At 45.9% G+C, this 27647-nt stretch overlaps 2 protein-coding genes across 2 annotated transcripts in view; both read right to left on the bottom strand.

Annotated features, from left to right (window-relative positions):
- Window positions 1–4289, bottom strand: part of ECSCR (endothelial cell surface expressed chemotaxis and apoptosis regulator) — a 38416-nt gene extending 34127 nt beyond the window's left edge. The window contains exon 1 of the mRNA XM_054985676.1: window positions 4156–4289. Within this exon, the coding sequence (XP_054841651.1) occupies window positions 4156–4213 (58 nt within the window). The 5' untranslated portion in view covers window positions 4214–4289. The remainder of the gene's footprint in view (window positions 1–4155) is intronic.
- A 14087-nt stretch (window positions 4290–18376) lies between these two features.
- STING1 (stimulator of interferon response cGAMP interactor 1) overlaps window positions 18377–27647 on the bottom strand; it is a 32419-nt gene continuing 23148 nt past the window's right edge. Inside the window, exons 6-7 of the mRNA XM_054985349.1 lie at window positions 25187–25373; window positions 18377–20602 (exon numbers count right to left, since the gene is read on the bottom strand). Coding sequence (XP_054841324.1) covers window positions 20403–20602; window positions 25187–25373 — 387 coding nt within the window. The 3' untranslated portion in view covers window positions 18377–20402. The remainder of the gene's footprint in view (window positions 20603–25186; window positions 25374–27647) is intronic.

Raw genomic sequence — 27647 nt, 5'->3', positions numbered from 1 at the left:
GCAATGGTAGACGACCATTCTGATTCTCATAGATCTCTAATGCCTCATCTCGGTGCTGCCTAAAAGTGTTTATTTTAACATTAAACGTTTTAATGTTTTAACATTTAATATTTTAATATTAAAACATCTGGGCAATGGCAAAAAGAAAACATTGCGCATGCAATAGGAATGTGCCTTCTTGTTGGGAATTTTAGCAAGCGTCCTACGTTCAGTCATGAGAGAGTTAAATTGTTGTTCTGTTTGTTTAGTCAGCTAGCTAGTTAGCATAGGACCACTTCCAGCCTCGAGTAAAAGTTCCTGCCATAGGAAGGGGAGTCTTTATGCTTAATTAAGGGATCTAGGATTGTCTATTGGATGAAACAATTTATTGGGGAGCAATTAACTTCCAACATATATTAAGGTTTTATTGCTCTTTGTTTGGTCTTAGTTCATGTAGAGAGGCAGCTATTCATTTTTTTCTCACCAAATGTACCTTTTCCCCTGAGATGTAGCAAAAGTATTTTTCTAGAGCTCAAAACACAGGAGTCTGTCTTTTGATTCTACTGCACAATAATCACTCCGCAACTTTAGCCTCTAACACTTTTCTAGATGTAACGTAACTTTTAAAAACAGAAATAATCAAGGAAGCAATGGGCTACCGTATCTATGGATCATCCCTGCTTAACTAGCAGTCCTATCAGGTCCCCTCCGCCCACCTCACAAACAATGAAATATGCACAGAGTACGATCCTCCTCCTGCTGCTCTTTCGTTGCAAGAGAGCAAATCATTTATTGGTAAGAGGCCACCACAGCCACTCTGTCTACTCCTAGCTACCTTGTCCTGCTGCCTAAGGAATAGACTAGGAGGCTCCCGAGCTGCAGCTCTTTACAACTGGTTTTTTTAAAAGAGAAGAGGAAGACCAATTTCCCTGTCAGCCAAACAGAAGGCCACATGGGAAGGACTCTTCTATTTTGGTTCTTGATGAACAGAAAAAATCCCACTTCGACCGTCTCTCCGCACAAGATATTGGGATCTATGCCCACTAAAGGGGAGTTGACCGAGGCATGCTGGGTCTGCTCCCTGTCTACATGCAATTGGAGAATTTAGGCACAGAGGATACATGTATAAGAAATGGATGTGCTTGTGGGCTCCCACCCCCTGATCAGAAATGCTACTCTTTCCAATGTCCCCAGTCAGGGGGAGGGAACTTAGGCACACCCACTTCCTGTAAATGTGGACTCTGTACACACAAACCTGTGGCAAGAGGAGGATCCAGGGCTGTCCCTCTTCTCAGGTTTCAGAGGGGGACAAACCAAAGAGTTAGAAAGATGGAGAGGTCAGGGCACTCTGTTTACTGCTTACTATTGTTTACTGCTCTGACTGTCCTTTAATGTACAGATTGTTATTCTCAGGATTTCCTCCTCCTGACTTCCTCCCTCTCTCTCCTCTTCCTGGCGTTGTTCCAGGCAACACCATTCTCCTTCTTCTCCCTCCATCTTGGCAGCATGGATGCGGGCCTTGCCTTGCCATCCATGCCCATCTTTAGACTAGACAGGTAGTTAGGATCTGTCTCTCCTCCTTTCCTATCCTGCAATAAAAGAACTCTTATTTCTTTTCTAAATATAAACCAAGTGTATGCTTTTATTATTTTCATTCCTGCACACACACCAGCCAGCAGAACCAGCTCACAACCACCTATAATCACTAGGGGTGTGCGCTCTGGGTTTCCGATTCAGATTTTTAACCCAAATCGGGCCCGATTCAGAAATCCCGAAGCAAAGCTTTCTGAAGTGATTCGGGTCACTTTGGAAAGTTTCGAGGGCCCAAGTTTAAGTTTAAAGGGCTCTTTCGCAAGCAGCAGGGCCCTTTAAACTTCAGCTAGCAGGTGGGGGGAATGCCCCCCTCATCTCCCAGCTGAAATTTAAAGGGCCCTGCTGCTTGTAAGTGGAAGGAAAGGGCCCTTTAAACTGTCCCATTCCCTACCTTACTCCCCCACCCCCACTTACCTGGCACCATGGAGGAGGAGACCCTCCCGCATCCCCACTGGCCTCTGGCGGTGGCAGCCATGGCCGTCTCTGACAGCCAGCCAGCCAGCCACGCCAGCGGTGGCTGCGCAGCAGTGGCAGTGGCCCTCTCTTCAATGGACAAGTCAATGAGCAAATCTCATAACCAAAGGTATTCCAGCCCCACGACTGTCCTACCTTGCAAACACGGTGAAAATACCTGAACCTACTTCATGGGATGAATTATCCCAGCTACCACCAGAGGAAGCTGAGAAATGGAGAAGAGCCGCACAAGAAGAACTTGAAGCCCTACACAAGAACAAGACATGGACACAACACTACCTCAGATGAGGAAAGCAGTGGGGTGCAAATGGGTCTTCAGAATCAAGCATGATGAACATGGCTCAGTCCAAAGATACAAAGCAAGACTAGTTGCTAAAGGCTACTCTCAGAAATATGGAGAGGATTTTTATGAAACTTTTGCACCTGTTGTGGGACACGCCACAGTGAGGACACTACTAAGTGTTGCTGCAAGCAAGAACATGCAAGTGGAACATCTTGATGTCAAGAAAGCATTTCTACATGGCTCCAACCCCCGGCTTTGAGAAAGCAGGACAAGAACACCTTGGATGCATACTACAGAAGAGCATGTATAGACTCAAACAAACTGCTCACGTTTGGAACGTAAAATTGCATGATCTCCTCATCCAAGCAGGATTCAAGAGAAATGAAAATGACCTTTGCCTATACACTAAGCAGAAGAATGACAAATGGATTTATCTGCTAATTTATGTAGATGATTTAATTCTGGCATATGAAAATCCAAATGACAGCAAAGAAGTTGTACAACACCTAAGCAAACATGTTGAGGTCAAGCAGCTTGGTAATGTCACTCACTACCTAGGCATGCATCTTTACAGAGTTTATTCATTTTCTAAATATAAACCAGGTGTATGCTTTTATTATTTTCATTCCTGCACACACACCAGCCAGTAGAACCAGCTCACAACCACCTATAATCACGCTTCCTATGCCACACGATAGACTCTGCCAACGGCCCAAACATGAAATCCTTGAATTAGGTTTCTGGGGCCTACATAATGATTCATTGATCAAAACCAACAAGAGAAGCACCAGTCTGTTCCCATCTATCAGTGCTGATTCCATTGCACTTAATGTGTGTAGAGGGCTCCAGAGTCCATACCCTGGTTGATCTAAACCAGCATTGTCGACATGGCCAGTTCTACAATGATCACCAGGTGAGCTGGTGATCTCGGGTGGTGATTTGGAGGTGCGTGGTAGCCTTTGCCACTGCTAATTCTCCCTTTGTCACTCCCCTCAGAAACTGGAGCACTAACTGCCTATTTCCTCCTTGTTCCCCAGGAATCTCAACACAAGGCAGTAAACATCTGAATACCAGTGCCAGGAGGCAGCGTCAGGGGAAGGCCTCAGCCTCTATAACAACAACAGCAGCAACAACAACAACATTCAATTTAAATACTGCCTTTCAGGACAACTTAATGCCCACTCAGAGTGGTTTACAAAGCGTGTTGTTATTATCCGCATAATGATCACCCTGTGAGGTGGATGGGGCTGAGAGAGCTCTGAGAAGTTGTGACTGACCCAAGGTCACCCAGATGGCTTCAAGTAGAGGAAAGGGGAATCAAACCCGGCTCTCCAGATTAGAGTCCTGCCACTCTTAACCACGACACCAAACTGGCTCTTGCCCTACAGTCTAACTGGTTGGCCACTGTGCGAGCCAGGATGCTGGACTGGATAGAGTGCTGGTCTGATCCAGCAGGGCTCTTCTCATGCATGTCATAAATTGGCATCCTGATCATTAGACGCAAGCGCTTGGGAAGCACTAACGGCCCCGTGCAGCGTGCTATGCTGAATTTAAAGATGGTTGAGGGAATGGAGAGAGAAAGAGACAGGCAGACATCGCTGCTCTGGCACCTGGGAGGCGTGGTGCTGTGAGGTGAGGAGGGGTGGGCCTCAAGCAGCACCTCTTTTTGAGCCCCCATTTGTCCACTCTGACTAGTCTCATCTCTTCAAAGTTCTAGTCGGAAAGAAGCCCCCCCCCCCACCCCAGCTGAGGATCTTGTGAATGCAAGACATGCGCTTCACCAGGGATCCCCGGCCCTCCCGCTGAATGCCATGAAAGCTTCTTACTGTGAGAAATTGTGCCGTCAAGTATCCACAAAAGCATCAGAATCCTTAAGGCCGTCATGATCTCTTCCACTTGTTCTTCCTCAGTGCCCTTCGGCTCTGTCCATTCTGTGACCAGACAAAAACAGGAGAGGAGATGTTTGTCTGTGTGAGTGGATTGGTCTGAGCGCTTCCTGTTAAAGAATAGAAGGAAGCCGACTGAATCAACAGGGGGACTGGCGGGGTGGAATTCTGCTCTTACCCATTATAGTGTCAAAGGATATGAGGCAGAATTTACCGAATATTGTTGTCAAGAGACTCAACATTTCATTTATGGAAAATCTGTGGGGAGTGGAAACAGCGATAGTGCGCACCGAAGTCTAATCTCATTGCCAGTTTTTCAAAAAGAAGTCAGTTGTTTTTAATAAAACTTCCACTTTGGACAAATCACCCCCCCCCCTCAGGGGAGGAATTCTAACTCAAGAAGGTGAGTTCCACAGGTGATATAGGGCTTTGGCGATCAATCTGCCATCATCCAATGTGCCACAAACTCAAAACAAGAACTAGAAATGATGTCTGCCAAGCCAATAACCCTGGAGTCTATTTAATGATGCCCTATCTATCTATCTATCTATCTATCTAGCTAGCTAGCTAGCTAGCTAGCTAGCTAGCTAGCTAGCTATCCTTTTGATTACAATAAAATTTAAAAAATCAATTTTCTAAATATGTTTATTGTTTTCTGTTAACATAGCACAAGAAAACTGGCGCAACATAGTGGCTAAGTAGTTGAGTTGTTAATCAGCACTCTGCTGGTTTAAATCCTACTACTGCCATGAGCTCAGTAGGAGGCCTTGGGTAAGCCAGTCTTCTCAGCTCTATTGTGGGGATAATAATAACACTGACTTTGTTCACTGCTCTGACTGGTGTACTCATCTGTCTAGAAGAGTGGTATATAAACACAGTTATTATTCATAGAGAGCTCCCAGAATAACTCCACCAGCAAGTCAGGAAGGGGGGGTCATCCCATGACCACTTCTGGTGTCCCCCCAGGTCTCCTGTAGGGAAGGGACTCCAAGGGATGCCAAACATGATGGAGATCCAGAGGGCAGAGAAGAAGGTCATTTGGCTCAATGACAAGATGGCCACTCTAGACACGTTCCTTTTCTGTATTTGAGGATGTCAGCTTCTGCAGGCTGCTCCAAGAAGTATGTTGTTGGTACATGCTCCCTACTGCCACCATGCTGGGCAGGACCTATTGGGTTTAGTTAACGATGGCTGGACTAGTCATACAGCTCTTCCTTTCTTTATTAACAGAGTGCTCCTCCTGAGCTTCAGCGCAGCAGTGTGGCCTAAACTAATATTTACCACACTATCTTACAAATTTCACACAGAGAGTCTCTCCTTTGAGTTAAAGAACCAATAATGGTCTATTTATTTAGAGAAATACATTAACAAGTATAGTGGGGAGAAAAAGTGACTAACTAATCTAGCTAACTAGAATGGCTTCAGATTGATAACAGGCCATTTGCCTCATTTGTCCCAGGAGGAGATACCACGCTGCTTCTCTTGATGCATGCGGGGAAGACAGGAGGGAAGAAGAAGGAAGGAAGTTCCCTTGGACTACATTCTACCAATGAGAGAAAGTGAGTGGTAGTACAGTAGCCAGGAAGGAGGCTGATACTAGCCCATCTATCTGTCTAACTTTATGGTTCTTGCCTTCCTTTTGTTTTGTTTATGGTCTTGAAGGTCTGAGCCAGGGACATCACCAGTCCCTTTTTCAAACAGGACCATGATGCCTCCCTTTACAGGGCTGCCAGGGATTATGTGATGGCACAGTTTTCCAGTGTTAGTGGACCTGACCTCTATCTCAGCACGCATACTTTCACTGACTGCGCACTGGTGGCAATCCAATGATCGTCCGCCAGGTGGGGGTTGAGACAACCAGCATCAGGCAGGGTGAGTTGGGGTGCTGCTAGGCCAGCCGCTGCCAGGCTTTGCTCCATGCCGAGGTTCTCGACAAGCCACACATGGCGGATAACATCTCTGCCACTATTAAGAGGCAATTAGTAGGGGGAGTTGTCAGCATAGGGTACATGGGAACCAACGGCAGCAAAAAAAATCCAGATAGCCCCAAGTGGGCTTCAAGCACATTTACTGCATGGTCTACAAATGTCACAGTAAAGGGCTCACTGGGTCTGACTCCTAAGAATCCCAGACTGGATGCTGCAAGTGGTGAGTTTCAGTGTCTCATCATGAGATAACAGTGCATCACAAGTCATTTTTTGCGCAGTGTGAAGGCCACCTATCAGATGTGCAGAAGCAGGTCCTGGCAGGCATGCCGGAGCATCACCTGCTCAGCAATGTAAGCGCTCAGTGCTTGAGTGCTTGGTGGAGCAGAAGGCTGCCCTCACAATGTGGCTCTTGGAGAGTGACACTGCAAGGGGAGGTGTCCGTTTAGCCAAGAGGACTGGCTGGCTGTCTCCCAGGCAGTGGGATGTCCTCAAGCCCTTTAAGTACTTCACTGTGATGCTCTCGGCTAACACAGCAACCATGGGTCTGGTCCTTCCTTTGATCCGAGATGGCTGTCTTTCTGGACCCATGCACAGGATGTGCAGACTTCGTTTCAGCAGTGTCCACTTGTGAGAAGGCCGCAAGAGGGCGTTGAGTTCCATCTGCAACCTCTCACTGAACAGAAGGTGTACATGTTGGTGACCGTGTACAATCCGCCCATCAAGGGCAGCATTGCTAAGTGAACCAGGAGGCTCACCAGCTTGGGAGCAGCATACATAGGCTGGGAGAAACAGGTTCAAACTCCCATTCTGCTGCTGCAGAGATATGATTTTTCCTTCCTTTTTTTTTTTTGGCTTTTCATATAAATTTTATTGGTTCCAAAATCGTTATATATAACTAACAGATAAAAATATATAATGAAATGCTTATGATTTCCATAGATGTTCTTATACAAAATTTAGTCATACTGTAATCAAATCATCAAAATGCAACTAGCCATGCAACTAGACAATGTAGGCATCCTGGTCTCGCAGCTTCGCTCTCTGACTGCTGTCCAATGGACTTTTCAACTGTCACTTGTCCAACATTCCACCAAGCTGCCTACATTTCCCATCAAAACTTGAGGGAAGCAGACAAGTGTCCAATCTGTGCCTTTTGTCACTTGTGGTTCTGCTCTAACTGTTGCTTTTTACAAAATCATTTCTCACTTCATTGATCCATGGTAATAAAAAATAGGTTTTGGGGAGGTTGCTGGTTCTTTTCAGTTATATATTTGAAAAATTCATACCATTTTGCTATGAAATCAGTTTCTTTCAGATAATGCTCTGCTTGATATTTGCTATCATATATTTTTTCTTATATATAGTAATCCCAGATTTTCACCAGCCAACTATCAATCGAAGGTGTTTTTTGTAGCTATTAAGCTCTTGGCAGCTACTAATAGGTTGTTAATCAACTCTCTTCTGATTTGGGGGATCTCAATTGTGTTCCATTGGTCTAAAAATAAAATTTCTGGATCAAGAGGAATTTTTTAGCCTGTTATTTCTTTTATGTGCTTCAATACGTCTTTCCAAAAGTTTACAATTTGGGGGCATTCCCACCAGCAGTGTGAAAATGTTCCTATATTGCCACAGCCTTTCCAGCAGAGTGGTGAGTTTGCTGAGGTTATCGGTGAAAGTTTTTTTTTGGTGTCAAATACCATCTGTGTATTATTTTATATGATTGAATTTTGGAAGTAATTATTCTTGAGTTTAATATGCTTGAAGTCCAGATTTTCCTCCATTGTTCTGATGTGAATTCTGATTTGGAATCTAAATGCCAATTAATTTGGCATTTCAGAGTTTTGGTCTGTATTGAGGCTAAAAGAATATTATATAATCTTGAGATAAGTCCTTTGTGTTTAAGAATTTTGGTGTCTAAAGTTCAAATTCAGTCGGCGATGTTTTGATTATTTTCCATGCATTAAGTTGATCCAACATATTAGAGAGTTGTGGGTAAGTAAACCAGTGTAATTTTTGTTCCAAATCTGCTTTGCTTAAGATTCCTTTGTTTGATGTTATATCTATTATACAGGTTGAATTTGATAGAGATATGAGTTTAATAATCTATACTCTAGTTATAGACATGCATTTTGGTTAAATTTGTATGACCTTTAATACAGTTTTTTGGCAGGTTATGGAAAAATACACGTTCTTTTATCTTTGACAACCAATTCAAAGTTGCTGTGAAAAGGGTAGGTAAATGATTTTTATTTGCTAGAAGAGACCAAGTGTAATTTGTTTATCTAGCTTGTAGTAATCTTTTAAACATCTTTTAAAGATTTATAGAGACTCATCTGTGCAGGTGTGCAATAGCGTCAAAAATTGGCTTAGCAAAATGTCACATGATTAAAAATATGAAGAACCAGCTAAATCTAAAACAAATCACATTTTTATATTATTGTCACATGTAAAAAATCTTAGAGATGTCTTTATTAATATCAAATGTCATTTAGTATAAAAGGATGTCACCAAGATAAGAAACTAGGGTTTTGATGAAGGAAATCTCATACAGTAGATTTTAGATCAAAATGGGTAGCCGTATTTGTCTGTCTGTAGCAGTAGAAAAAAACAAGAGTCCAGAAGCACCTATAAATCTAACAAAATTTGGGAGACGGTATGAGCTGTGTCTCACAAAAGTTGATATACCCTATCCCAAATTTTGTTAGAAGATTTTCGGTGAAAAATGTATGCATCTCTGTGTTTATGAAATTTCATTGCATTTCAGAGTAGATTAAGAATCGTTTGATGTTAAATCATTTATAGTTGAGAAATGTTAATATATTTATTTTTATTGCATACATATGTTCATCACTAATTGGATTCATTTTAATATGCCTTTATATTCTAGGATCTTGCTTAATGAAAAAGATTAGTATTTATTTCAATCTCTATATATAAAGACAAGTGTCCTGACTCACTCATCAATGCCCAGCCCAAACCCTTGGACCTAGAAACGTGAAATTTGGGGAGAACATTCCTTTTGTGATGTAGAGGCTCACTAAGAAGTGATTTTAAGAAATTCGCCCCCTAAGGGGGTAAAAAGGGGTAAAATGTGTTTCCCCATCGGGATACAGCTTCCCTGTGTAGCTGGCAGGCTTCTCCCCCCGCCCCCATCGCCAACTGCCAACTCAGCCACTCTTCCCTGAAGTCATTTGTTTATGCGGCTTGATTGGTCGTCATCCCAACATTCTAAACAGTATGCAGTTGCTGTTGGGAGTCATTTCATGTGTCCTGAGGTAAAAATACACCTCCCAGTCCAATCTCCCTGTGGGGCCTAGCGTTCCTGTGGCGTGGATGGCAGGCTCCTGCCTGCTCTCACCCTCCCCCGTGATTGGTCAGCTGTGGAACTCTGTGTTCTGAGGTAAAAATTAGGTCAAGGAAACTGTAGGCAGTTGAAGAAACACAGTACAAGACTCCTGAATTGGGATTTTATATAAAAGTCAGTATGGCAACTGAGTTTTTAAATGTTCATGGGAAGATGGTGCACAACCTTTCTAGTGCCATTTCAATGTGAACTTCTCACATGAACCTGCCAAAGTGCCCACCAGACCCCCCCTCCCTCAGTCCAACTCCACCTCACACCTCTTGCAGCCATCACCTCTTACTGCTGCCAAGAAGCCTTCTGGCAGATGTTGTGCAAGATATACCAATGCTAAAAGGAAGAAGCAACTTCGAGGTGTGTCAAAGAAATATGCACATCCTACTCCTGCGGTGCACCAAGCAGCAGTGGCCAAGTACCAGCAAGATCACCCTGAGGTGCACAGAGCGGCAGTCTCTCTATGAGCAAAACAACCCTGGAAGACGAGTAGAGAGGCGCTCATTTCCATGGAAGGTCAAGGCTCACTCAGGCATGGCAGATGATCAAGCTGCCTCTTAACCTCATCCATGCAGAAACCCCCCTGTTCAGCATCTCAAAACAAAGCAAAATGGCCCAAGTGCTGTGGAACTGTAAGCTCATTGTTTGGGATGAGAGCACCATGGCACACAAGGTGTGTTTTGAGGCATTAAACATAACCTCAAAGATGTCAGGGACAATGAGAGAGTGATGGGGGAGTCACCGTGCTGCTGGCTGGAGACTTCTGGCAGACTCTGCCAGTAGTCCCAAGGGGAACTCGAACTGATGAGGTTACTGTGTGTGTCAAGGCGTCTTATCTGTGGCCCCTCATCAGGAAAGTCTCACTAAGAAAGAACATGAAGGTCCACTTGAGAAGCGAGGTGTCCACTGGGGAATTCTCTGAACTCCTACTAAAAATAGGGGACGGAGAGTATCCTGAGTCCACGGGAAAGGTGACCATCCCTGCAGGCCTGGGCACAGTAGTGATGGCCACAATATTCCCTGATATCGTCACTATCACGGAGAAATCCATGGACTGGCTGTGCAAGCGTGCCATTCTGACCCTCAAGATCAACAAGGCTGCCATCATTAATGAAACACAACTTAACTTCCTCAAAGAGGCAGAAATGGAGTACAGATCTGTAGACTCAGTGGTGCAAATGGATGATGTGGTCCACTACCCTGTGGAGTTCCTCAACATGCTTAACCCTCCTGGCTTCCCAGCCCACAAGCTTCTCCTCAAAGTGGGGGCTCCAGTGATGCTGCTCCAGAACCTCAGCCCACCCAAACTCTGCAATGGCACCAGACTATGAGTGAAAGCCTCCACAAGAACATCATTGAAGCCACATTGTTCACTGGCAGTGCTCAGTGCGGGGAGGGGGGGACGTCGATGTTCATACCACACATACCATTCATACTGTAGTACACAACTGGTACCTTGAATGCCCCTCTAGCCAATCATGCTAAGAAACACACATACATGGAGTCCTGTAGATGAAGCAATCGTATAATTGTTTATTAAACAATGGAGAAACAATGGGAACACAGAGAGTGAAAGTCTCCTTGTGTCCAAAGCTCATCAGAGCTACAATAGCAGCGCAAAACAATTAACACCTTTTGGTTAATTATAATATTTGTTATCTTATTGGCTCAAAGAATACAGTGGCCCCCCCATTGGAGGAAGAGGATGACCACCTATCATGATACAAATGTCTAAGGGTATTCTGATTGGAAGAAACAACTTAGGTCAACAGCATAGTTACAGCATTACAAGAAATTGCAAGATTGCAATTTCTTGTCTGTCCTTGGTGTTATCTCTGGAAGGAACATCTTCCTTCTTTTCTCACACATCTCCCTCATTCATGCCCACTCCTTTGGTCAATGTAACATTTAATAGCGGCACCCCGATGTCGCTTTCAGGTGACCTTGGAGCTTCGAGCGAGCTGGGTTCCGTGGGTGGAGAAACCACCAATGAGGTCTACAAAGAGGTCCTTCAGTTGGAAAAAAAAAAGATTGTATGTATTTTTCATTTTATTTATTGCACTACAATCTTTTCCTTTTAACATCTCTTCAATAAATGTTACATTTCGAAATTCACTTCATCAGTTTTCGGCATCAACACGCTTCACTTTATTTAAACACCTTTGTGAAGCTTGGGTACTATGCTATTGTACTACAAATCCAACTACACCCCCCCCCCCACAAACCAAAAAATGTCACATACCCTTAAATATTATAACTGGATTTAAAATATTAAATACCGTAGCGAAGCACAGGCATCAAGCTAGTCTATATATATAAAGATAAGTGTCCTGACTGACTCATCAATGCCCTGTAGCTCTACCTGTTGCCTCTGTGGTGCTCTTTGGGTGAAGCTGGAGCTTTGGATGTCCTGGGCTGAGCATAACTGGTGGTGCAGGAGCAGGAGGGTGCTGGTGCCTCTGGCCCAGCTGCTGGCCGTGGACTCTGATCCTCCAGCACCCGTTCCTCCTGACCACTGGCTTCTGCTGAGTCAGGGCTGGCTAGGCTGGTTACACGAGACTCCTCTCCTCCAGAGGAGTCCTCGCTATCACTGAGTCCCACCACAACATCACTTTCAGGTTTTCCTCAGAAATGATGTAACACCATCATGTCAACAGTGATGTTGTACTTTATTTCTCTCCTTCCATCTACTGGAATGACAGGAGGCAATAGTTGCTGGGGTGGGAGATCTCCTGTCCCCCATCAGGTTACTGGCAATACTACTAATAAGTAGGCTAGGCTGAGAGAGAGAGAGAGAGGGCGGACTACAATCCCCTGGAGACCTTGAGAGCAACAGTGGAGATTTGAACCTGGGACTCTAGTCCAACACCATGAACCCTTCCCTGCCTTTTCCTCAGGGTTCTCATCCAAGAATAAGACTCATTCTAAACTTTACAGCAGCTGAAATTGCAAGTCACTGTTTTGATCTACAGGAAAAATCTGAAAGCAGCAGCAATCGGATGCCCTCGTGGAAACTTAGAAAGATCCTCCAGGCCCCCCAAAGAACTGGTCTTTACGTGGACCACCCCAGACCATCACAAATGAGCGGGCAAGTCTTCTAATCAGGGTCCTAGTGGTACTCTCTTGCACTTAAGCACACATTTCTCTTAACTCCATGGCAAGAGGGGTGCTGCACTGCAAACAAATCAGGGGGTACAGACCCCCTTCCCACTTGTTTCAATTCACCTGACTTTCTGTTTCTACAGCGACCCCCTCCTACTCATTCTCAGAATTTGTTAGCTGCTTTCTTCTGCTTTCAAATCCACTTGCTATTTTTGTACTGTATCATACCAGGCACTTCGTGTCTCACATCCTGGCTTGGAGGCTTCTGACTTTAGAGACTTTGGGGGGAATTGTGCCGCAAGAGAATGCAGGGCAGCTTTGTGATCAGATCCAGCAAAACAACAAGCTCTCTGTGGAAGACCACAACACAGAGAACTGCACGGCAATATGATATGATTCCCCTTTTGCCCCAATGATGGCCACTTAATCTCTCATCTTCTAGATCAAGGTTATATTCTGACTAAGAATGACAAATTCCCTGTTGCTGCGGCTCATTTCAAATACAGCCAAATCCATTCATAAGGCTAAGAATGCTGTCTCCATGAATAACAAGTATATACTTTAATTAGACGAATAGAAATTTAAAAACAATAACAGTGTTGTTCAATGTATTGGGGGTTGTACTAGATGACCCTGGAGGCCCTTCCAACCCTATGATTCTATGATTAGTATTATACCGTTGTATATTTAAATGAGTCATTTTCAAATACATAGGAATTATTGTACAATTTTCTCCATATGTATAGAACCAGAATTAGATGTGTTTCAGCCCAAGGACCTTCCTCAGTGGTATAATAGCATTCCGTAAATATAGATTATTAATACAAAAAACCTGACCAAGCACAGGATGGAATAAATCCTCCCATGAAAAAAATTAAAAGTCCAAGGTGGGTGTTACGACTACCTTTCTTTTTCAGTTAGATTTTGCCTTTAACCCTCTTCTTCGCCGCCACCAGGAATTATATTCCAAAATAGTTTGTTTCCCCTTTAATAACGTGCCCAAGTGTCAGGCTCCTTCGTGGGACTATGTGGCCCTGAGGATAGGAATGGGATATAGGAATGACAGATACTCTGGGATGAACAAAAAAACATAAACAAAAAAAACCCTTTTATTTTTACAAGCGTATCGGTTTCACACTAGTACTTAAGCTTGATGGTTTCAAAGATAGTTATCAGTTCTTAAAGTTTGTTTACATAGGCACAGTCACACAGATCTTTATAAACTTTCTCGGGTGCGCACACAGTTTTCCTGCTTCAGAAAGAATGAATATTCTCTCACAGACACACAGAGTTCAGGCTTCCAAACAGGTTGCCTAACTGAACTAGAATGCAAATCCCCTCAGGCTTCCACACAGGTTGCCTAAATGAACTAGAATGTGAATCCCCTCAGGCTTCCACACAGGTTGCCTAAGTGATCTAGAATGAGAATCCCCTCAGGCTTCCACACAGGTTGCCTAAGTGAACTAGAAGGCGAATCCCCTCAGGCTTCCACACAGGTTGCCTAAGTGAACTAGAATGAGAATCCCCTCAGGCTTCCAGACAGGTTGCCTGACTGAACTAGAATGCAAATCCCCTCAGGCTTCCACACAGGTTGCCTAAGTGAACTAGAATGAGAATCCCGTCAGGCTTCCACACGTTGCCTAAGTGATCTAGAATGAGAATCCCCTCAGGCTTCCACACAGGTTGCCTAAGTGATCTAGAATGAGAATCCCCTCAGGCTTCCACACAGCTCGCCTGCTTTGCCCAGACTGCCTGTTTTCTCTCTGCTTCATAACTAACAACTGCAGTTCACTCCGCCCACACTCTTAGTCATCAGCCAGTCATCTCACTCTCTCATCCGTCTCTTTCACCCCGCCCCACTCTTCATCTGTACCCACACCAAGCATTTAAAGACAAACACACACATTTAAAATCATCACAGTGGGCAACTCCTCAAGAAGAAAATTATTTCATTTGCCCATCGATCTTGGCCAAATCAGGAACATTCACACCAAAGACTGTCAGGTGGTCACCTGTCATACCCAACAAGATCCTGTGTATTGTTTGTGATCTAATGTTATGGGTATAGCTACAAGCTGATTATTTCTTGACTGTGATGTAACCCAACTCCTAGTTTGGTTGTACCTCCCATCAACAGTATTTCTACCTCATTGAGCTACAGTTTGTTTGCCCACATCCAGCCTACAGACACTGAGCTAGGGTTGCATTGTCTCCTTGGATTTAGATGGAAGGGAGAAATTAGCCCTCTTCTGGTCATTTTGTCCCTGGATCTGTTACCACACATATGGAATGAATACACTATAAGCAATCCTCCTGATATGTGAGACTGTGTGAAGTTTCAGCCTTGGAACATGTACTGAGGCTGAAGAATCCATGTGTTGCTCCTTTTTGAAGAAATGGCCGTTGTGCGTATTAGGAAAATCACGTGTAGATAGTCATCTTGTATTCACTATCAAATGTGATGATGCAAAAGGGCTATGAGACATTAGCTGTTATGACCCTTGCTTCTCTTGGGTAGATTTTGCCTTTAATATTTCCCTTACACCCTCTGGGTAGTTTGCTGCCACCAGGAATATTATATTCCAAGATATTTTATTTAAGTTTTCCCTTTTGTAACGTGCCCAAGCATCAGGCTCCTTCGTGGTTCTATGTGGCCCTGAGGATAAGAATGGGATATAGCAATGACAGCTACTCTGGGATGAACAAAAAAACATAAACAAAAAAAACCCTTTTATTTTTACAAGCGTATCGGTTTCACACTAGTACTTAAGCTTGATGGTTTCAAAGATAGTTATCAGTTCTTAAAGTTTGTTTACATAGGCACAGTCACACAGATCTTTATAAACTTTCTCGGGTGCGCACACAGTTTTCCTGCTTCAGAAAGAATGAATATTCTCTCACAGACACACAGAGTTCAGGCTTCCAAACAGGTTGCCTAACTGAACTAGAATGCAAATCCCCTCAGGCTTCCACACAGGTTGCCCGACTGAACTAGAATGCAAATCCCTTCAGGCTTCCACACAGGTTGCCTAAATGAACTAGAATGTGAATCCCCTCAGGCTTCCACACAGGTTGCCTAAGTGAACTAGAATGAGAATCCCCTCAGACTTCCACGCAGCTTGCCTGCTTTGCCCAGACTGCCTGTTTTCTCTCTGCTTCATAACTAACAACTGCAGTTCACTCCACCCACACTTAGTCATCAGCCAATCATTTCAGTCTCTCATCTGTCTCTTTCACACACCCCACTCTTCATCTGTACCCACACCAAGCATTTAAAGGCAAACACACACATTTAAAATCATCACAGTGGGCAACTCCTCAAGAAGAAAATTATTTCATTTGCCCATGGATCTTGGCCAAATCAGGAACATTCAGATCAAAGACTGTCAGGTGGTCACCTGTCGTACCCAACAAGATCCTGTGTATTGTTTGTGGTCTAATGTTATGGGTATAGCTACAAGGTGATTATTTCTTGACTGTGATATAACCCAACTCCTAGTTTGGTTGTACCTCCCATCAACAGTATTTCTACCTCATTAAGCTACAGTTTGTTTGCCCACATCCAGCCTACAGACACCGAGCTAGGGTTGCATTGTCTCCTTGGATTTAGACGGAAGGGAGAAATTAACCCTCTTCTGGTCATTTTGTCCCCGGCTCTGTTACCACACATATGGAATGAATACACTATAAGCAATCCTCCTGATATGTGAGACTGTGTGAAGTTTCAGCCTTGGAACATGTACTGAGGCTGAAGAATCCATGTGTTGCTCCTTTTTGAAGAAATGGCCGTTGTGCGTATTAGGAAAATCACGTGTAGATAGTCATGTTGTATTCACTATCAAATGTGATGATGCAAAAGGGCTATGAGACATTAGCTGTTATGACCCTTGCTTCTCTTGGGTAGATTTTGCCTTTAATCTTTCCCTTACACCCTCTGGGTAGATTGCTGCCTTCAGGAATATTATATTCCAAGATATTTTATTTAAGTTTTCCCTTTTGTAACGTGCCTAAGCGTCAGGCTCCTTTGTGGTTCTATGTGGCCCTGAGGAAAGGAATGGGATATTGCAATGACAGATGCTCTGGGATATAACAAAAACAAAGTAAACTTTTATTTTGTCAAGAAGCGTATCAGTTTCATAAGAGTAGTTCTCAATTCTTAAAGTTACTTCACTTAAACTCATTCACACAGATCTCTTCTAAGGCTTCACACACAGTTTGCCTGCTTTTCCCTGACCGAATGTCCTTTCACAAACACACTCAGTTCAGGTTTCCACATAGGTTATATTTCTCTCAGTAATACTTAAACATGCTAAGGCAGCACACAGCTAGCCTCTCTTTTCCTCACTCAATATTTCTCTCAGAACTGCTTAAATTTACTCAGGCTGCACGCAGCTTGCCTGCTTCCCTCACTCTCAGGCTGCGACTGCGTTCACTCCACCCACACTCAGTCATCAACCGATCATATCACTCACTCATCCCTCTCTCACCCCCCCCCCACTCTTCACCTATCTCACACCAAGCATTTAAAGACACATTTACACATTTACTTGAAATCATTATATTAGCATATTGATTACTCTATGCTCTTGAAGTTTCATGTAGATGTTAAAAACATTGGGGACAAGATGGAACCCTGTACTGCCCCATAGGTTTATTTATTCATTTACTTCATTTATACTCCACCTTTCTCCCCCATGGGGCCCTATAATAGCTTACATCCTTCTCCTCTCCCCTATTTTATTCTTACAGAAACCCTGTGAGGTAGGTTAGGCTAAGAAGATGTAACTGACCCAAGGTCACCCACTGAGCTTTCATGGCAGAGCGGGAATTTGATCCAGATCCTAGTCTTAACTCCAACCACTCCACCACACTAGATTTCACACTAGTTAACATCAAAAAGCAGAGCAGCAGTCTCCCAGCATTGGCTTCTGGAAGCTACCAGCCTGATAGGGATAAAAGCACTGGAGAACAACACTTATTTTAAAGTTTTATTTACATTCACATTGAGACTCAATAATATAGCATAAATCAATGCGAACATTCGGATTAAACATCTAATAAGCAATGTAATGGGAGTAGGATCTGAAACCTGAAACAAAGCGTAAGTATTAGGCACGATATCTTATACAATACACAAAATGGTATTACATATGTTGAGAAAATGCATTGAGAGCAAGCAAACACATACAACAGCAGCAAATACATACTGTACATAGTGGTACAGTCCACAGTCCCGTTCCCTTTATTAAAACATCTTCCTGAACCATTTTGTAATTTTGTAATACATATTGTTTGTCATTAGCCGCCTGGCAGAGATCATCCAGCAGGGTGACTAGAGTGTCCAGCGTGGGCATGCTCCCTCCCACCATGTCAAATATACCCTGGAGTCTTGCCAGGGCCGGATCTAGGCTTGCCGGCGCCAAGAGCAACCCTAGTCCGATGCCTCGCGTGTGCGTGCAGCGCATGCGCGCATCCGGCGCTGCATGATGACATCACTTCTGTGACAGCATCACGCAGGGCGGAGTGTGCCGGCAGAGGCAGCGTGCGGGGCTGGGAAGCTGTCCACGCCATTCGCCTCCCTGCAGGACAGGGGGTGGCCAGCCGCCCCCTGTCCTGCAGGGCAGGTGAATGGCGCAGGCGGCTTCGCAGCCCCCCATGCTGCTTTTTGCCTGCCCTGCAGGACAGGGGGCGCACGGCAAGCCGGCTGCCCCCTGTCCTGCGGGGCAGGCGAAAGGCAGTGCGGGGGGCTGCGAGGCTGCCCACGCACTCCCGGCAGCTGGCAGCTGCTCCCGGCGCCCCCTCCTTGGCGGTGCCGGGAGCAGACTACCCCCCTGCCCCCTCTCGATCTGGCCCTGCGTCTTCCTGCCTGGCTGGTAACACTTTCCAAGAACCATTAAGATGACATGGCAACTTCCACAGGGGCCTTAGGGAGTTGATGAGCAGGACGGTCTAGGCTGCTGCCTAACCAGGGGCCTGCGAGGGCATCAGTGGCCTGCATAGTCTTCTCCTGGTAGGATCCGGGTCCCTGCGGCTCTCATTGGCAGCTATGGAACTCTCTGTTGGTGGAAACGGCCAGGGTACAGTGGCCATTAAGGCCACCAGGAAGCATTCCTGTGGGCTGATGGCCTGGGGGGATGACTAACACCAGGGTCACCTAGTCCCAGAGGTCACACCCTGCCAGGCTCGTTCCTGCCCCAAAAGGGGGGCAGGCCTGCAGAGAGGGATGGGGCCTCTCCACCAGGCCTCACCTCGCTAGGCAAGGGACAGGAGTTGCCTTAGCCGGGCATCTCCTACTCTGGGCTGGCTGAGCAGCTGCTCCTTCCCTCTTTGTGGGAGGCTGAACCAGGGTGGGGTGGGGCCCTTTTCCTGGGCTGCCACCCCACTCTGCCTAATAGAGGAGCATCCCTGTCCCTCGGGGTCTCCGGGTCTTTTCTCTTGAGGTAAAAGATCTAGATTTTCATACCTTTTTCCTCCATGGGGCAAAAAGCAGCTGGAAGAGGGCAGAGTGAATAAGAAAAATGACCCTGGGGAAAGAAGGGAAATTTCACATGAATTTCTAATGCAGCTTCTGGTAGCAGTTTAGAATTTTTTTAAAAATGGAGGAAACATCACACTAACTCTTAGGGAGGGACGCTGTGAATTTCATATTGAACCTATGGAATAGGTTTGGTGTGAAATTCACAGCATCCCCAGTTGTCATGAACGGTGTGCCTGTGTGGCAGCAAGAAGGGGGAAACTCTCCCCACTGCGCTACATGTTTATGCATGAGGAAAAAGGCATGGGAGAAAGACAGGAGCTCTCCCTCCCTAGCAGCAGTTTTCTGAGCCCATTTGCACTCTTGTTTTTTTAATAGAAGCCAATCCCCAGAGCTGACGTGTGTCTGTCTGCACAGAACATGGGTTGGCTTCATGGAGAACTCATAAAGGAAGTACCGTGTAGTGGGACCCCTAGATTGAGACAAATGTGGGAGTTCATAATTCATATTTCCTATATGAATATATTTCCAATATTTCATATTGAGACAAACGTGGGAGTTCATAATTTCCATATTTCAGTTTCCTCTTCTGGTAGGATTGCCTGAGCCCACAGTTTCCTGCCCCCAATCTTCTGAGGGTGCTGCTGCCTCCGTTCCTCCCGGCACCTTTGTGCCGTCTGGCCTTGCTTCAGAAGACTTCGGGATGTTGCTGAAATCTTGGTGGCATTCCAGGTTGAAATCTGGTATCCCTGATTATGTTGGAAGCCATCCTGGTGATTTTGTGCAGGAGGGCTCTAAGGTAGGATTTCCAACTTTGGGTTGGGAAATTCCTGGAGATCTGGGATGAAGCTGGGGAGGGGAGGGTTTTGTACAGGAGGGCAGGGTTTGGGGAGGGGGAGAACCTCAGCAGGGTATAACGCCATACAGGGCTTTTTTCTGGGAAAAGAGGTGGTGGAACTCAGTGGTGGAACTCAGGTCACTTCAGGTCAGCTGGAACAAGGGGGGGGGAGTTCTTTAAAGTTTAAATCATCCTCGGCGAAAATGGTCACATGGCCGGTGGCCCCGTGCCCTGATCTCCAGACAGAGAGGAGTTGAGATTGCTCTCCGCACCGCGGGCAAATGTGACCATTTCCAAGAGGTGCCGGAACTCCATTCCACTGCGTTCCTGCTGAAAAAAAGCCCTGATGCCATAGAGTCCACCCTCCAAAGCAGCCATTCTCTCCAAGGGAAGTGATCTATGTCGTTTGGAGATCCCAGAGACTTCTAGCCCATACCTGGAGGCTGGCAACCCTACACTGAGATGAGGGCAAAAGCCCACATCCCCATTTCAGTTCCTTTCACTATGCAAAGACAGAGGCAGGTCACAGTCACTAATCAGAAGCTCGGTTTCTTCAACAGGCTGACGACTGGCCTGTGTGGGAATGCACCCTTCCTCCTTTTCACACATGCTGTATTCCTCCTGGTTCTGCTGTTTTAGGTGTCGTAGGATTTCCTTGGACAAAAAATGCTTGTCATTTTCTTCTGAGTCTGGAAGAACAAAATGAGATGCTCTGAGGAGAAGGTGAAATCAGGGACCAACAGCTGAGGAGACCTCATCTGCATTGAGAAGACAGGAGAGTTCCTCTTTCAAAGTCAGGGTGGCAAAAGGTTTGGATTCTAAAGGAAGTGATTTTTGACACTTTCTCCCCAACCACCTGCAGTCCTCTGAACAGCAGCTTCTCAGAGCTGGGCTGGATACTGTGCAGGGGGCTGCAGCCAGAAAGACCTGACAGGAGTCCTTTGCACAAAAGGTGGGGAGGGATTTCTATTAATTCTCCCTTCTGGCTGCAGCCCCCCAAACTACTGATCCCAAGGAGTGACTTGGGAGGTGGGCCTGCCAGGTCTCCCGGGCTCAACAGAGAGAGGGGGGCCCTTACTCACCTTACTGGAGTCCCTCCATATGCGTGTGCACCAAGCTTCAGCAGTGACATCACTTCTGGAAGTGACATCATCATGCCTGCCAGAAGCGCACGCACTGTGCTTTTGCCTGGGGTGCTGGCCAATAGCGGGCAATCACCAGGAAGCTTGCAATCTCCCACCCATTGCCTGCAATGGGCAGGAAAGGGGGCAAACCACCGGGCGTTTGCCTGCCAATGGTGGGCGCCTGAGAATCCTATTGGGAGGGCATACTGGGATGGGGAAGATGGCAGAATTCCCTGCTACAAAGTTGGTTGCAGGGCTTTAGAGACTGAGTTTTGGATTTTCAGGTCAAATATTGATAGAGGTGTTGGCAGAGAGCCTGTGCAGCAGCCAGAATGCTGAACTGATTAACAGTAACAAAACCTTTATTTATGGAACTGACAAATGGGATAGGAAAGAAAAGAGAAAAACCTAGCTGTCCTGTATCTGAGAGAGAGTTCTGAAAAGAGGCAGAATACAGTCTGAGTTGCATTCTGCAAACAGACAAGGAAAAAAGTCTTGATTAGTGTTGTGGCCTCTGAGTCCTCCCCGAGGTCTTCATCCTCTGAGTCCTCAGAGGATGAAGACCTCGGGGAGGACTCAGAGGCCACAACAATTAGGGGTGTGCAGCCTGAACATATTCAGGTTTCGGAAATACCATAATTTCAAAGTGGCAAGCGGCTTCAGAATTATAGCATTTTACTCGCTTTGGTATGCTCCGTAAATATTCGGAGCATACTGAAGTGAGGGGGGCAACCCCTGCACCCCTCCCCCCGGGGCAACCCCTCCACTTACCTGGCCAGAGGGAGAGCAGGAGGGTCATCACCTGGGCGGCGGGTTGCCGCCGCTCTGGCAGTGGCGGCAGCGACATCAGCATGAGGCTGCGACAGCCTGGAGCCAGCTAGCTCCTCTGCTGCCGCACTGACTCCTGATCCTGCAGGGCAGTGGGGAAGGCCGGAGCCACCTCCTCCGGCCCTTCCTGCCCCTCAAATGGCTGCCACGGCGCCACGGCCATTTGAGAGGCAGGAAGGGCTGGAGGAGGCAGAGAAAGCCCTTCCTGCCCCTCAAATGGCCACAGTGCTGCGGCAGCCATTTGAGGGGCAGGGCTTTCTCTGCCTCTGCTGCCACTCCTCAGCCCCTCAGGGCAGCAGGGAGGGCTGGAGCCACCACTGCTGCCGACTGCAAGGTAAGTGTGGTTGGCGGGCTGGGGGGCCCAGGCTGGGGTGGGTTGATGTTTAAAGGTCCCCGCCGCTGCTTGCAAGCAGCGGCGGGGCCCTTTAAACTCAGCCCCGAAGCTTTCCGAAACATTACAAATGCTTCGGAAAGCTTTGATTTGGGATTTCTGAATCAGAGCCATCATGCTGGCCCCAATTCAGATATCCTGAATCTTTATGGGTCGGGTCTGATTCGGGTATTTTACCCAAATTGGAAACCCGAAGCGTGCATCCCTAGTCTTGTTTAGAAAGAAAATACTCTCCTACATACCTGTCTAAATAGAGCTTGATGCCCCATTCTGGATCTTCTTTGTACACAAAAACAAACAAGAAAAAGGAAAAGAGGTCCTTGGGGAAGCAGAAGTTCTCTATTTTGCTACTAACCATTTCTTCCACAGCCCCTCCCCAGCATATTAAAAGCAATTGTGGGAAGAAAGAAATAGCAGACAATGGAGAAATCCCACTTTCCCAAGTTACCCCCTTTTTTGCTTTTCCCACATACTTTTTGCATGTGGGAAGGATCTCACAGCTGGATGCTCTGTAGGCAGAACCTGAAGCTGCGATTTCCTCCAGGGGGAATGGATCTCTGTAGTCTGGAGATCAGCTGTAATGCCAGGAGAATGCCAGATCCCATTAGGGTTGCCAACTCCAGGTTGGGAAATTACTGGAGATTTAGAAGATGGAATCTGGGGAAGGGTTAGGGTTTGGGAAGGGACCTCCGTGGAGTATAATGCCATACAGTCCACCCTCCAAAGCTGCCATTTTACCCAGGGGAATTGATCTCTGTTGTCTGGGGATCAGTTGTAATTCCAGGAGATCTCCAGGCCCTACTCCAGGCCCTACATGGCAACCATGCATCCCACCTGGAGGTTGATAACTTTACTTCCTCTCTTTCCCTCTTGTCTCTGTCCAAGCCCTGGGTCTTGTAGACCTCTTGGCATCTTGGCTTCTGCATGGGCATACAGTGGACTAGGAATAGCCATCTGTTGCTTAAGTTCAGGGTGCTCACAGGAGCCAAAATGGGGCTGGCATGTGACAATAAGGGCACTATTTTCTTCTACAAAATTAAGAAACAAAGGTTTATAGTTGGTCTCTGGTCTTTGCTTCAGTGTTACAGATAAGTTATCTGATAGCCTTAAAAAAAGAAAAAAAACAGGGAAACCCAGGAGACAAAACTCTAATATTTGTGAAGATCTGCAACCCCAAAGTAATCAGAATCCTTTGGAAGTAATTTCAGTGCTGGAAAATGTATATAAATAAGTCATCATTCCCTGGATCAGAGCAGAAGAACACAGAATGATTCTTAACGATTGCTGACATATTGGTTCTGGGTTGGCCCACAGAGGAATAGTCTGGCTCCTGCTTTGGTATTTTGCATGGGTGGTTTATAATAGGTGGTGGCTTACAACAGCCATTTAGGTGGCATTCTTAGAGAGAGCCAGTTTTGTATAGTGATTAAGAGCGGCAGGACTCTAACCCGGAGAACCGGGTTCGATTCCCCACTTTTCCACTTGAAGCCAGCTGGGTGACCTTGGGTCAGTCACAGCTCTCCAGAGCTCTCTCCACCCCATCTCACAGGGTGATTGTTGTGGGGGTAATAATAACACACTTCGTAAACCACTCTGAGTGGGCATTGAGTTGTCCTGAAGGGAGGTATATAAATCAAATGCTATTGTTATTATTAGCTTGGTGCTAGTCAAGGGTCCAATGGTTATGATTTTGGTACTTTGACCTTGCTTAATAGGACAGCAGGCTACCCACAGTGCTCCCAATAAGCACAATAGTAAAGAGTCCAGTAGCACCTTTAAAACTAACCAACTTTATTGTAGCATAAGCTTTCAAGAGCCACAGCTCTCTTCATCAGATGCATCTGATGAAGAGAGCTGTGGCTCTCGAAAGCTTATAAAGTTGGTTAGTCTTAAAGGTGCTACTGGAATTGTTACTATTTTGCTACTACAGACTAACACGGCTAACTCCTCTGGATCTATGACCAATAAGCACAGTTGCCTTTTTGTGTGAATAGGACAATGCACTTATTTTCAAGGTTCAATATGTGCAAGGGTGTGCCCTCAGACATCTAGGTTCTGAATCCCGTCAGACTGTACTGAAGCTGCAACCCCCCCATAAAATGGCACCCACACTTCTTGAGAAGATTGCATGCAGCTTGATCTCCCCTTATGCATGGGCGGACTGGCAAAATTCATAATGACTGGGAAGGGCAAAGAACTGTGTGTTAGTTTCAAGATTTGTCGTGCTGTGCTAGTGTCCTGTCCTAAACAAAAATAAAAAGTTGTGGGAAGCTGACTTGTCTCCGCTGAATGCTACCCTAAGAACAAATTTCAATTGCTCTCAAACCAGAGAGTTTTTTGTTAAATTGTATGCCGGATATAAACAAAGAACAGATGCATTTTACTATCCATGTAGTAACTGCAGCTAGAATTTTACTTGCGTCCTACTGGAAACGACAAGCAATACCTAAACAGGAGGAACTAATAGAGAAGATAATGGAAACTGCAGAAATGGACAAATTAACTTCCATATTGAATGGACAAGAAGATTTTTTTACACCTTGGAAGCCCTTTTACGAATGGATAAATAATAAATGTACAGAATAGAATCCAACAAGATGGCAATAACGTATGAAATAGCTGAACTTAACAGTTATAATTGTATTGAGATTAACTAGATGACTTGGAGAACTATAATGATGATATAAGCAAGCCTACTGAAATTGTACGGAAAACATTTTTGCTCCTTCTGTCTTATATCTACTTTCTTCTTTTCTCTTCTATTTGGAAAAATAATAAAGAATATATTTAAAAAAAAGAAAAGAACAAACCCCATTGGGCCTTGGGATCTGGGTGCCATAACAGGAAGCCATCAGATCATGGGAGAGTAAAGAAAATCCCAGCCCCCTCCACACATCCGCAACTCATAGCCAGGCTATTGGCCCACTTACCATTGTACACGATGAGCTGGTAGCAGCCAGAGCACTCCTTGGATTTCTCTAAGATTTCCTCCAGTGTTCTGCAGAACAGCTTGGCTTGTTCCAGACGGGCTTGCCTGCTAAAAGCAGCATTTTCATCTTGGGACATGGCATACAGGGATTGCAGAGGGGTGGCATACTCCACCACACAAAAATGCGTCTAGAGGAAGGGGAAAGGGGGGAAGTCAGAAGCTATCTGAGCGGGGTTCAGCCAGTTGCTTGAGGAATTTGGGGCTGCATCCCTTCCCTTGATTGGATTCCCAAAATTGTGTAACTGGGAACAAAATCCAAGAACCTGTTTGGGAGGTGAAATAGTCCAGATTGTCAATGCAGTTGACCACTTCCTGAGATCAGCCTTGATGCCTTAGGATATTTTCTCCCAACCTCTTCCCAGCCCGTCTGGGACATCTGCAATTGGTGATGATCTCCCCAACAATTAGATCCCAGTTCTCCTCCTACAAGCAAACGAGATTGAGGAGCTGAAGGAAAGAGGCATCCCCTGGCCAACATACCTCAGATAACCAGAGCCCAATTCACACGGGACATGTCCTGTGTGAAGAACAGAGCACTGAGAAGAACTCCACACTCGCTTAGCAGAAGGAAGCATTGAACACCTGATGCATACCCTGCTTTCCTCATGCTTCCAAAGTGTCTTTGTGCTTAGCAGTCACTTCTCTTTGGATGAGTCTGTTCGTTCCCTAACAATGTGGACATCTTGAGATTGCTAGCCTATGATGTACAAATGACTCATTTATTATATTTTATTCACCCTGCTCTTCCTCTGCGTGGTTCTCCTGCTAGGGTTGCCAGTCCCCCACTGGGGTAGAGGATCCTCCGCTCCCACCCTCCACCCCCCTGCCCCTGCTTACCTGGCCAGTGGGGAAGGCACAGACGTCCCAGGGACACACTCCTGGGCAGCACACTCCTGCAGGCACGATCCAGCCCAGATTGGGCCTGAATTGGCCCATATTGGGCCGCTGTGGAGCATGGGAGCTCTCTCACGCTCCACAATGGCCTGTTCTAGGCCAATCTGGGCTGATTCGGGCCCAGTCCGCGATGATTTGGGCCTGATTTGGCCTGGATTGGGCTGTTGCAGAGTGTGGGACCGCTCCTGCACTTCACAGTGGCCCAATCCGGGCTAAATTGGCCTGAATCAAGCCCGAATTGGGCTGGATTCGGGCCCCTGCAGAGCACAGGAGCACTCCTGGGGTTGTTGCGCCCAGCACAATGATGTCATTGCATGGGCCTGAGGACGCACACACTTTGCATGCACGTAAGAAAAAGCACACAAGAAGGTGCCAGGTCCCCTGCCTCCGCTGGCCGGATAGGGGGACCTGGCAACCCTATTCTCCCCTCCTTCATTTTACCTTCTCAACAACCTTGTGATGTAGGCTAGGCTGAGAGAGAGAGAGTGACTGCCCTATGGTCACAGTGAAAGTTTCACAGCAAGCAGAGGTTTAAGGCTGGTTCTTCCCAGGTTTAGGCCAACACTCTAATTGTGACACTATGCTGGCTGTTGCCCATTATGCCGATGAGTCTCCTGGTATTATCCAGAGGCTATTAATTAAGCTGGATCTACATCTATTTCCACTGTAGGAGAACTGGCAGCCAGTGGCCTACATGAGACCCGGATGAGGCCCTGGTGAAACTTGCTTTGAGCAGAAGTGCAACTGCTGTCCTCCCTGACTTACCTGAGCAAGAGGATTGCAAGCACAACACAGCAAGACCAATGAGGTCTGGAAACTTGTTGACAGCAAGGGAATGGAGATTTTATTTATCTTCTATATATATATAAAGACAAGTGTCCTGACTGACTCATCAACACCCAGCCCAAACCCCCGGACCTAGAAACGTGAAATTTGGGCAGGACGTTCCTTTTGTGACGTAAGGGCTCATTAAGAAGGGATTTTAAGAAATTCGCCCCTGAAGGGGGTAAAAAGGGGTCAAATGTGTTTTCCCATAGGGACACAGCTTCCCTGTGTGGCTGGCAGGGTCCTCCCCCCCACCCTGGCCAACTGCCACTCTTCCCTGAGGTCATTTGCATATGCGGCCTTGATTGGTCATCTCTCCAACATTCTAAAGAGTGTATACTTGCTATTGGGAGTCACTGAATGTGTCCTGAGGTAAAAATACACCTCCCAGTCTAGGGTTGCCAATCTCCCTGTGAGGCCTGGCTTTCCTGTGTGGCTGGGAGGCTGATGGGTCAGCTGTGGAACTCTCTGTTCTGAGGTAAAAATTAGGAAAAGGAAATTGCAGATAGTTGAAGAAAGACAGTATAAGGCTCCTGAAAAAGGATTTTATATAAAAGTCAGTATGGCAACTGAGTTTTTAAATGTTCATGGGGAGATGGTGCACGACCTTTCTAGGGGCCATTTCAATGCGAGCCTCTCACATGAACCTACTGAAGTGCCCACCACACCACCCCTCCCTCAGT

Source organism: Eublepharis macularius, chromosome 7 (assembly GCF_028583425.1).
Source record: "Eublepharis macularius isolate TG4126 chromosome 7, MPM_Emac_v1.0, whole genome shotgun sequence".
NCBI classification, from domain to species: domain Eukaryota; kingdom Metazoa; phylum Chordata; class Lepidosauria; order Squamata; family Eublepharidae; genus Eublepharis; species Eublepharis macularius.
Note: the sequence above shows the minus strand (reverse complement) of the source record. Positions and strands in the feature narration are given on the sequence as shown.